This window comes from Schistocerca gregaria, unplaced genomic scaffold, assembly GCF_023897955.1.
Source record: "Schistocerca gregaria isolate iqSchGreg1 unplaced genomic scaffold, iqSchGreg1.2 ptg000350l, whole genome shotgun sequence".
NCBI classification, from domain to species: Eukaryota; Metazoa; Arthropoda; class Insecta; order Orthoptera; family Acrididae; genus Schistocerca; species Schistocerca gregaria.
This window is the reverse complement of record NW_026061810.1, coordinates 1,484,924-1,497,743: the sequence shown is the minus strand read 5'-3', so window position 1 is coordinate 1,497,743 and position 12,820 is coordinate 1,484,924. Positions and strand designations below refer to the sequence as shown.

At 26.7% G+C, this 12,820-nt stretch overlaps 1 protein-coding gene across 1 annotated transcript in view; it reads right to left on the bottom strand.

Moving 5' to 3' along the window:
• The window catches only part of LOC126307608 (uncharacterized), a 112,888-nt gene that overhangs the window by 26,100 nt on the left and 73,968 nt on the right, over positions 1-12,820 (bottom strand). Inside the window, exon 2 of the mRNA XM_049992073.1 lies at positions 2,245-2,334. Coding sequence (XP_049848030.1) covers positions 2,245-2,334 — 90 coding nt within the window. The remainder of the gene's footprint in view (positions 1-2,244; positions 2,335-12,820) is intronic.

Genomic DNA, 12,820 nt, shown 5'->3' with positions numbered 1-12,820 from the left:
AATTCATCACTTGATATTGTATTACATGATACATATTATGTAGTAGCCCACTTTCATTATGTATTATCTATAGGAGCAGTATTTGCAATTATAGGAGGTGTCATTCAATGATATCCACTATTTACAGGATTAACTATAAATAATACATGATTAAAAATCCAATTTACAATTATATTCATTGGAGTAAATTTAACATTCTTTCCTCAACACTTCCTAGGATTAGCAGGAATACCTCGACGATACTCTGACTACCCAGACGCATATACATCATGAAACGTAGTATCAAGAATTGGGACTACAATTTCTATTGTAGGAATCATTATATTCATTGTAATTATATGAGAAAGAATGATTACAAACCGAGCAATTATATTTAGAGCTAACATAAGAAGATCAACAGAATGACTACAAAATAACCCTCCTGCAGAACATAGTTACTCAGAATTACCATTAATCTCTAGATTCTAATATGGCAGATTAGTGCAGTAGATTTAAGCTCTACAAATAAAGGTTTGACCTTTTATTAGAAAATATTTATTAATGGCAACATGATCAAATTTATCTCTTCAAGATGGAGCTTCACCATTAATGGAGCAATTATCATTCTTTCATGATCATACTATGGTCGTATTATTATTAATTACAGTAATTGTAGGTTATGCCCTAAGTTATATATTATTTATTGCCTATACTAACCGTAATATACTTCATGGACATTTAATTGAAACAATCTGAACAGCTTTACCAGCAATTACATTAATTTTTATTGCCCTTCCATCATTACGACTATTATATTTACTTGATGATTCAGTAGATGCAATAATTACAATTAAAACCATTTGACGACAATGATATTGAAGATATGAATATTCAGACTTCATAGGCGTAGAATTTGACACTTATATAACACCAGAACAAGACCTAGAAAATGATGGATTCCGACTACTAGATGTAGATAACCGAACAATCCTACCAATAAATACAGAAGTACGAGTATTAACAAGAGCATCAGATGTTCTACACTCATGAGCAGTTCCTGCATTAGGGGTTAAAATTGATGCAACGCCAGGTCGGTTAAATCAAGGAACATTCACAATAAATCGACCTGGATTATTCTTTGGACAATGCTCAGAAATCTGTGGAGCAAACCACAGATTTATACCAATTGTAATTGAAAGAACTTCAGTAAATTTATTTATTAAGTGATTATCTAAGATAATTTAAGGAGTTAGTTAAAATAAATAACATTAGAGTGTCAATCTAAAGTAACTAAAAAAAATTAGTACACCTTGAAATTCATCAGATGACTGAAAGTAAGTAATGGTCTCTTAAACCAAATAATAGTAAATTAACGACTACTTCTGATGGGGAAATTATATCCAAATCCCTCAAATATCCCCTCTTATATGATTCTCACTATTCATTATATTTTCAGCTACATTAATCTTGTTTAATCAAATAAACTTCTTCTCATTTAAACCTAACCTTATTAAAAGAGCAGAAAAAGGAACAATTGAAATAAAAAACTTAAATTGAAAATGATAACAAATCTATTCTCAACATTTGACCCATCAACTAACATCTTTAATTTATCATTAAATTGAACTAGAACATTTCTAGGACTATTATTAATCCCATCACTATTTTGACTTACACCATCACAAATTAACATTATCTGAAATAAACTAAATTTAACCTTACATAATGAATTTAAAACACTTCTTGGACCAAAATCATTTAATGGAACAACATTCATTTTCATCTCAATTTTTATTATAATATTATTTAACAATTTCATAGGATTATTCCCTTATATTTTTACTAGAACAAGACATTTAGCATTAACATTTGCAATTGCCCTACCTATATGGCTAAGATTTATATTATTTGGATGAATTAACCATACTAATCATATATTTACACACCTTGTACCACAAGGTACACCGCCTGCATTAATATCATTTATAGTACTAATTGAAACAATTAGTAATGTTATTCGACCAGGTACATTAGCAGTACGGTTGGCAGCAAATATAATTGCAGGACACTTATTATTAACCTTATTAGGAAACACAGGACCATCTATAGCAATAAACTTAATCTCATTACTAATTATTGGACAAATACTTCTATTAATTCTAGAATCAGCAGTAGCAATAATTCAAGCCTATGTTTTCTCAATTCTAAGAACTCTCTATTCTAGAGAAGTATATTAAACCTATGTTAACAACTCACTCAAACCACCCATTCCACTTAGTAGACTATAGACCTTGACCATTAACAGGAGCAATTGGAGCAATAGTACTAGTATCAGGACTAGCAAAATGATTCCACCTATTTAATATTAACTTATTCAGAATTGGATTTGGAATTACCCTACTAACTATAATTCAATGATGACGAGATGTAGTACGAGAAGGAACATATCAAGGATTACATACAGGATTTGTATCAATTGGATTACGATGAGGAATGATTTTATTTATTGCATCAGAGGTATTATTTTTCGTTTCTTTTTTTGAGCATTCTTTAGAAGAAGATTAGCACCAACAATTGAACTAGGAATACTATGACCTCCAATAGGAATTCAACCCTTTAACCCTATACAAATTCCATTACTTAATACAGCTATTCTTTTAGCATCAGGAGTAACAGTAACATGAGCACATCATAGTTTAATGGAATCTAATCATACTCAAGCACTACAAGGATTATTCTTCACAGTGTTATTAGGACTATACTTTACAATACTTCAAGCATATGAATATTGAGAAGCACCTTTTACCATTGCAGATGCAGTTTATGGATCAACATTCTTTGTTGCAACAGGATTCCATGGTTTACACGTAATTATTGGAACAATCTTTTTATCAACATGTCTACTTCGACACTCAATAAATCAATTTTCACCAAGACATCACTTTGGATTTGAAGCAGCAGCATGATACTGACACTTCGTAGACGTAGTATGATTATTCTTATATATCTCTATTTATTGATGAGGTAGATAATTGTTTTTCTAGTATAAATAGTGCATTTGACTTCCAATCAGAAAGCTTGATATAAATCAAGAAAAACAATTCTAATTCTATCAACAAGAGTTTTCATTAGATTTATTATTCCAATAATTGTTATAATCCTGGCAACAACACTATCAAAAAAATTAATTAATGATCGAGAAAAAAGATCACCATTTGAATGTGGGCTTGATCCAAAAAGATCAGCACGAATACCATTCTCAATATGATTCTTCCTAATCGCAGTAATCTTTTTAATTTTTGATGTAGAAATTGCACTAATTCTACCAATTGTAATTATTTTTAAAACTTCAGACATTATAATCTGAACAGTATCAACAATATTTTTTATTCTAGTTCTATTAGGAGGACTATACCACGAATGAAACCAAGGAGCATTACAATGAGCAGAATAAAGGGTTGTAGTTAAATATAACATTTGGGTTGCATTCAAAAAGTATTGATATTATCAATCAACCTTAAATAGAATAAGAAGCGAAATATTGCAGTCAGTTTCGACCTGGAAGATTGGTATGTACTACCCTTATTCTTATTAATTGAAGCCAAAAAGAGGCGTATTACTGTTAATAATATAATTGAACTATAATAGTTCCAATTAAGGAAATGTAAAGCCAATATGAAAGCTGCTAACTTTTTATATTAGCGGTTAAACTCCGTTAACATTTCTAAAATTTATATAGTTTAAATAAAACATTACATTTTCACTGTAAAAATAATATATCTATATTTATAAATACTTAAAAGTAAAAATACTTCCTTAACATCTTCAGTGTCACGCTCTAATTATAAGCTACTTAAGTAAACGAAAAACAATATTACCAAAATAAATATTCAAAAAATAAAAGTTAAAAGATAAATCTTGAAATTAGAATCATATCAACCTTGAATATAACCAATTAAATAAATAAATAATCTATATAAACCTTGACCACCAAGTAATTCACCTCAACCATAATCAAATGACTTAGATGAATAATAACCTATTTTTAAAGGAATATATCTAATAAACTTAGTTGAAAGAAAAGGTATAAATCATATCTAACAAAAGAAAGTATACTTAAAGAAAATAAATAATGAGAAAAATCAAAATTAGAAATAAGATAACCTAAATAAGCACCTAAAATAACAACTGTAATAGTTAAAAACTTTAAATAATAAGGTAAAGCAATCACATGAGGAATAGGAAAAATTAATCAAGATAAAAGACTACCACCAAAAACAGCAACAAACAATAGACCAATTATTCCAAATGAAATATAATAACCCTTATCATCAAAAGAAAATCTAGAATAAAAATTATTATCACCAGATATTGAATAATAAAACAAACGAAAAGAATAAGAAGCAGTTAAACCAGTAGAAAAAAAATAAAGAAAAAAAATTAAACAATTAATTCATCTTAAACAAACCATCTCAAGAATTAAATCCTTTGAATAAAATCCCGCTAAAAAAGGTATTCCACACAAAGATAAACTAGAAACATTAAAACAAACTGAAGTTAAAGGTATGAAATTAACAATTGATCCTATAAAACGAATATCCTGAGAATCCTTCAAATTATGAATTATTGAACCTGCACATATAAATAATAATGCCTTAAATAAAGCATGAGCCAATAAATGAAAAAATGCAAGCTTTGGATAACCTATAGCCAAAATTCTTATTATTAAACCAAGTTGTCTTAAAGTAGAAAGAGCAATAATCTTCTTTAAATCAAACTCAAAATTAGCGCCCAATCCAGCCTTAAATATAGTTATACAACCAATTAAAAGTAAAAATCAACCACAATTATAAGTATCCAATATTGTTTAAAACGAATTAATAAATAAACACCAGCAGTAACAAGAGTAGAAGAATGAACTAAAGCAGAAACAGGAGTAGGAGCTGCTATAGCAGCAGGAAGTCATGAAGAGAAAGGAATCTGAGCTCTCTTAGTTATAGCTGCTAAAACAATTAATATAGTAATGAGCTGTATTTCAAAAGAATTAGAAATAAAATCATAATAATAAATATAATTTCAACCACCAAAATTTAACATTCATGCAATAGAAATTAAAATAGCAACATCACCAATACGATTAGAAAGTGCAGTTAATATACCAGCACTATAAGATTTTACATTTTGATAATAAATAACTAAACAATAAGAAACTAAACCTAAACCATCTCAACCTAATAAAATTCTAATTAAATTAGGACTAATAATTAAAAAACCTATAGAAAGAATAAATATTAAAACAATAATAATAAAACGATTTATATTCTTTTCACCAGATATATAATCCTCTCTATAATAAATAACCAAAGAAGAAATATATATAACAAAAGATATAAAAATAAGAGATATTCAATCCAAAATTAAAGTTATAACAACTATAGAACCATTTAAATTGAAAAGCTCTCACTCAACAAAAACTCTATAATCAATTATAAAATAATAAATACCTAAAATAAAAATTATAGTTCTCGAAATAAACAAAGAAAAAAAACTCAAAGAACAAATAGAAAATAAATTCACGGCCTAAGATGAAAAACTTCATATCATTGATTCCACAAAACAATATTTTTAATTAAAATACTTAAGCAAACTAAACAAAGAAATATTCACCCTTTAAACAGAGAATATTTAAAGGCAATCAATGTAAAAGTAAAAGATGATATTCACGAAAATAACCAAGAGAACAAGTATAAACACCAGAATAATAATTCCCATGCTGAGACTAAGAATATATATACAAAGTATAAACAGCTCTAAAAAAAGATAAAAAAATCAAAGCAAAGAATCTAAAAGAAGATCAAGATATAATTCTATTTAATAATCTAATTTCACCTACCAAATTTAAAGAAGGAGGAGCAGCCATATTTGATGATCTTAAAAGATATCATCATAAAGCCATTCTTGGCATCAAATTAATTATACCCATGTAAATTAATAATCTTCGTCTACCTAAACGTTCATAAATAATATTAGATAAACAAAATAAACCAGAAGAACATAAACCATGACCAACCATTAGAGAAAGAGAACCTACACAACCTCATCAATTCATAGTCATCAATCAACCAATTACCATACTTATATGAGCAACAGAAGAATATGCAATTAAAGACTTTAAATCAACCTGACGAAAACAAATAAATCTTACAATAACACCCCCAGATAAACCTAAAGACAATCAAAAATAATTAAACTTTAAACCCAAATAAGAAATAACCTTTATAACACGAAAAATACCATAACCACCTAACTTTAATAAAACACCAGCAAGAATTATTCTACCTGAAATAGGGTCCTCTACATGAGCCTTAGGAAGTCATAAATGAACCAAAAACATAGGTATCTTAACTAAAAAAGCCAAAATTATAAATACATAAAACATAAAATAATAAGAACCAAAATCAACCAATAAAGGAAAATATAAAGTATTAGAAAAATCATAAACCTTAAATAAAACTAATAATAAAGGTAATCTAGCAACCAAAGTATAAAAAATTAAATAAACACCAGCCTGCAAACGCTCAGGTTGATAACCCCAACCCAAAATTAAAAGTAAAGTAGGAACTAATCTAGCCTCAAAAAAAATATAAAAAGAAAGAAGACTTAATCTAGCAAATGAACAATAAAGCATAATTATTAAAATCAAAACCATAAAAACAAAAAAATTAGAATGATATGAACTTAAATAAACTGAACCTCTAGCAGTGATTATTAAAGAACAAATCCAAAAACTAAGTAAAATTAAACTAAAAGAAAAATAATCAATACCAAAATAATATCTAATTATATTCAAATCAGCATATGAATAAACACAAATTATAAAAACAAAACCCGACAGAAACATTAAAGAATGAACCAACCATCAACAATTATTTAATAAACAAAGAGGGATCAAAAAAATAGTTATAAATACATACTTTAACATAAAGATAAACCAAAAGAATTAAAAAAATCATTACCATGAGAACGAATTATTGAAACTAAAATAGAAAGACCTAAAGCACCCTCACAAACAGAAAAAACTAAAAAAATAACAGGAAACAAATAATCATAATCAAACTCAATAAGAAAAACAATAACTAACATAAATAAAGAATGAACAATATATTCTAATCTCAAAAGAACCATTAATAAATGTTTACGTTTAGAAGAAAAAACATAAACACCAGCAAAATAAATCAATAAAGAAGTAAAAATAGAGAATATAAACATTAGTTTTAATAGTTTAAAAAAAACGCCGGTCTTGTAAACCGGAAATAAGTCCAGCCCCCACTTTTAAAACTTCAGAGGTGGAAAAGCTTCCATCATCGGTCCCCAAAACCGGTATTTTAAATAAACTAACCCCTGAAATGACAAAATAATAATTATATCATTATCAAATGTAATAAATATTAATTTTATTAAATTAAGACACCCAATATCAATAATGCTTTTTATTATCCTTCAAACCTTCCTAGTTGGATTAATAACAGGAACAATAATAGAAAGATATTGATTATCATATATTTTATTTTTAACATTTCTTGGTGGTATACTAGTATTATTTATTTACATTACAAGAATTGCATCAAACGAAATATTTCAGCCTAAATCAATCACTATAAATATTACATTAATAATGTGAGTATCTATCATATTAATATTAATTATTCTATATATATCTATATTTATAGACTTTTTCAAAAACACCGAAACTATAAATATTGATAATTCAATCAATTATCAAGAAATAACAATATCTTTAGAAAAATTATATAATAGACCAACATTCATTATTACAATAATAATAATAATTTATTTATTTTTAGCACTACTAGCAGTTGTTAAAATCACCAATATTAATCAGGGACCTATTCGTAAAATAAGATAATTACTAATGAATAAACCCTTACGATTAAGACATCCTTTAATTAAAATTATTAATAACTCTTTAATTGACTTACCTGCCCCAACAAATATTTCATTTTGATGAAATTTTGGATCCCTATTAGGGTTATGTTTGGTAATTCAAATCGTAACTGGACTATTTTTAGCTATACATTATACATCAAATATTGAAATAGCATTCAGTAGTGTAGTACACATCTGCCGAGACGTAAATAATGGTTGAATTATCCGAACCTTACACGCAAATGGAGCATCTATATTTTTTATTTGTATTTACTTACATGTAGGACGGGGAATTTACTATGGATCTTATATATATATACATACCTGAATAATTGGTACAGTGATTTTATTTTTAGTTATAGCAACTGCATTTATAGGATATGTCTTACCCTGAGGCCAAATAACTTTTTGAGGTGCAACAGTAATTACTAATTTATTATCAGCAATCCCATACTTAGGAACAGATTTAGTCCAATGAGTATGAGGAGGATTCGCTGTTGATAATGCAACATTAAATCGATTCTTCACATTCCATTTTGTATTACCATTTATAATTGCTGCTATAGCAGCAATTCATTTATTTTTTCTTCACCAAACAGGATCTAATAATCCTCTTGGACTAAATGGAGATATTGAAAAAATTCCATTCCATCCATACTTTACCTTTAAGGATTCTATTACATTTGTAATAATAACATCATTATTAATTATACTATGTTTAATTAATCCTTACCTATTAGGAGATCCAGATAACTTTGTACCTGCCAACCCATTAGTAACACCAGTTCACATTCAACCAGAATGATATTTCCTATTTGCATATGCAATTCTACGATCTATCCCTAATAAGTTAGGAGGTGTTATTGCATTATTTTTATCAATTAGAATCTTAATAATTTTACCATTTTATAATAAAACACCATTCCGAGGCATTCAATTTTACCCTATTAATCAAATTTTATTCTGAATTATAGTAGTTGTTGTATGCTTACTAACGTGAATTGGTAAACGACCTGTTGAAGAACCTTATATTATAACAGGTCAAATCTTAACAATTATTTACTTCACATATTTCTTAATTAATGTCCATGTCGCAAACACATGAGATAAATTAATTAAGGAATAAAGTTAATTAGCTTAGGAAAAGCATATGTTTTGAAAACATAAAATTAGAAGTTTAACTCTTCTATTAATTTTTCTCAAAAAATTTCACTAAACAAATGAGATCAATAAAATCTTTAAACCAACAAAGAAAATAAAATAATTCAAAGATAAAGGTAAAAAACTTTTTCAAGCTAAGTACATTAATTTATCATAACGGAACCGTGGTAATGTTCCACGAACCCAAATAAAACCAAAAGATATAATAGCAAGCTTAATAAAAAATATAAAAGAATAAAAATTAAAGCCAATAACATTCTTATGAAGACAATTCTAGTATATTCAGCTAAAAAAATTAAAGTAAAACCACCCGCACCATACTCAATATTAAATCCTGAAACTAACTCAGATTCCCCTTCAGCAAAATCAAAAGGAGTACGATTAGTTTCAGCTAAGCAAGAAGCAAAACAAGCTAAAGCTAAAGGAAAAGAAATAATAATAAATCAACAATAAAGCTGATAGTTTATAAAATCAAACATATTAAAACTACCAATTAAAATAATTAAAGACAATAAAATTAAAGCTAAACTAACTTCATAAGAAATTGTTTGAGCAACAGAACGAAGAGAACCTAATAATGAATAATTTTAATTAGGAGATCAACTAGCAATTATAACAGTATAAACACCTAATCTAGTACAACATAAAAAAAATAAAAATCCATAAGAAAAAGAACACATATAAGTTAAATAAGGAAAAATTACTCAAACGGCTAAAGAAATCATTAAATTAAAAACAGGGGAAAAATAATAAAGTAGGTAATTAGATATAATAGGAATTGGCTGCTCCTTACAAATTAACTTAATAGCATCTCTAAATGGCTGAGGAATTCCAACAAAACCTACCTTATTTGGACCCTTTCGAATCTGAATATAACCTAAAACCTTACGCTCTAATAAAGTTAAAAAGGCAACACTAATTAAAACACAAATAACCAATAAAAGAAAATTCAAAATAAATATAAATAAATCATAAAGTATCAATACTATTTGTAGAAAAAATCTACATAAATGAATTCTAAATTCAACACATTAATCTGTCAAAATAGTAAATAAATTAATATTAATCAATATAACAAAAATTATTTTAACCATATGGTCCTTTCGTACTAATATGGATTAACAATCTTAGGATAGAAACCGACCTGGCTCACGCCGGTCTGAACTCAGATCATGTAAGAATTTAAAGGTCGAACAGACCTAATCATTGGGCTCCTGCACCCAAAATTTTTCTTAATCCAACATCGAGGTCGCAATCTGCTTTGTCGATATGAGCTCTCAAAAACAATTACGCTGTTATCCCTAAGGTAACTTAATCTTATGATCATAAATTATGGATCAAAATAACAAACATAAATAAATGATATAATAATGAAGAGTTTATCTATTCTTCATGTCACCCCAACAAAACATCATCATTAAATATAGAAAGACAAACAAAAAACTATATAAAAGTAAAATGTCAAGCTCTATAGGGTCTTCTCGCCCTAAAGAAGAATTTAAGCCTTTTGACTCAAAAGTTAAATTCAAAAATTTATTAAGGGACAGTTGATTTCTCGTCAAGCCATTCATTCCAGCCACTAATTTAGAGACTAATGATTATGCTACCTTTGCACGGTCAAAATACCGCGGCTCTTTAAAAATACGCTCAGTGAGCAGGCCAGACCTCAAAATATAAACAAGAGGACATGTTTTTGATAAACAGGCGGAAATCAATTTTGCCTAGTTCCTTATAATAAGTTCACAAGGTAAAAATTTCATACAAATAAATATACTAATTCTATCATTATTACAAAAATTTTAAAATTAAATTAATAATCTTAATAAAAAACCTAAAATATTTATAAAATCAAAATAAAAAATAATGAACTAAAACGTAATCTTAAAGATAGCTGGTTTAAAGCTTACTATTATATTTCTATAAAATAAATTATAGGTTATTAACTTCAAAGCTTATCCCTTAAAGAATAAATAAGTTAATATTTTTACTTAAAAAATTAAATAAAAACAAATAACTTTAAAAAATTAAATTTTTTCTTAAGAAACTAGATATCTTGGGAAACGATTAACATCTCATTTCTATAAATAATTTAATAATAATTATGATACATTAACTATAAATTATTTATAAATCAACCCAAATCGAGACAAGTAAAATAAATACTAAAATTTTGATAAACCCTGATACAAAAGGTACAATAAATAAAATCTACTTAAAAAAATTTAAAATAATATTTCATAAAACACTTACATTACCAATAAACTATAATTTAAAAAATCAATTCTATAAAATATAATAAGACAAAAATACAATAAAATTATTTATATTAAATAATTAAATAAACAAAAAATAAATATAATAAAATAAATAATCAAGATATCCTGATTTGCACAGAAAAATTTTCAGTGTAAATGAAACACTTTACTAATAAGTTATATCTTGAAACTCTTCCTAGATACACTTTCCAGTACATCTACTATGTTACGACTTATCTCATCTAAATTGAAGCTACTTTAAAATAAAATAGAATAATCAATAATGAGAGCGACGGGCGATGTGTACACATCTCAGAGCCAATATCAGTTAAATTAAATAAATTAAATTACTATCAAATCCACCTTCATTAACAGTATTTCACTATCAAATCCGTTATAAACAAAAATCTATTGTAACCCACCTCCTCTTAACTATAAGCTGCACCTTGACCTGAAATATTTTATAATTATAAATCTTGAGAATTATAACTCTAAAAAGATTCTCTGATAACGGAGATATACAAACATATAAATTAAGTAGAGTAAATCGTGTATTATCAATCATGGGGTAGGTTCCTCTGAATGGAATGGGATACCGCCAAATTCTTTGGGTTTAAAGACCTTAACTAATAGTACCCTGGTAAATATAATTAACATTTAAAATAATAGGGTATCTAATCCTAGTTTATTATTTAAATTTCACAGATTTATAAAAAGGGCCACAAATAAATTTTAACATTTCACCTTACTAATTTATATTTCAACCCTAATAATATAAACAACTGTTTTAACCAATAATATTCACTTGTATCAATCGTATAACCGCGGCTGCTGGCACGAATTATGCCAATACTAAATCAATTGCTAAATCCAAAATCACTTGATAATTAAATCAAATTACTGCAAAAAGAACATTTAGTCTAACAAAACTTACATATAATACAAAGAAAAAGTGAAAAAACAAGCAAGAATAAAACTTTTAAAAATAAAAAATAAGAAAATTTTAAATCTATTAATTCAGGAAGAAATAAAAGATTCAAATATTTAAAGAAAAAAAAGAAAAAAACCACAAACATTACCAAAAAAAAAGAAACACCCCTATGTATGACCACAACAACTTCTCTATTATATATAATTAAAGATTAATACAGTTATAATAGTTGTTATATTGTTTTCTATTAATGATTGTATTACAATTCATTTTGGTAAGAATCCAAGGAATGGTGGTAGTCCACCTAAAGATAATAAAGATAAGAATATTATGAATTTAATTTCGGTTTTTATATTTCTGGCTGAATAAATTTGATTTATGAAAAATAAATTTATTTGCTTAAATAATAAAACTATAATTAATCTTAATAGTGAGTAAATAATGAAGTATAGTTCTCAGATGTTTTCTCTGACTGTTAATGATCTAATTATTCAACCTAGTTGTCTGATTGATGAATATGCTAAAAGTTGTCGTAAGGATGTTTGAT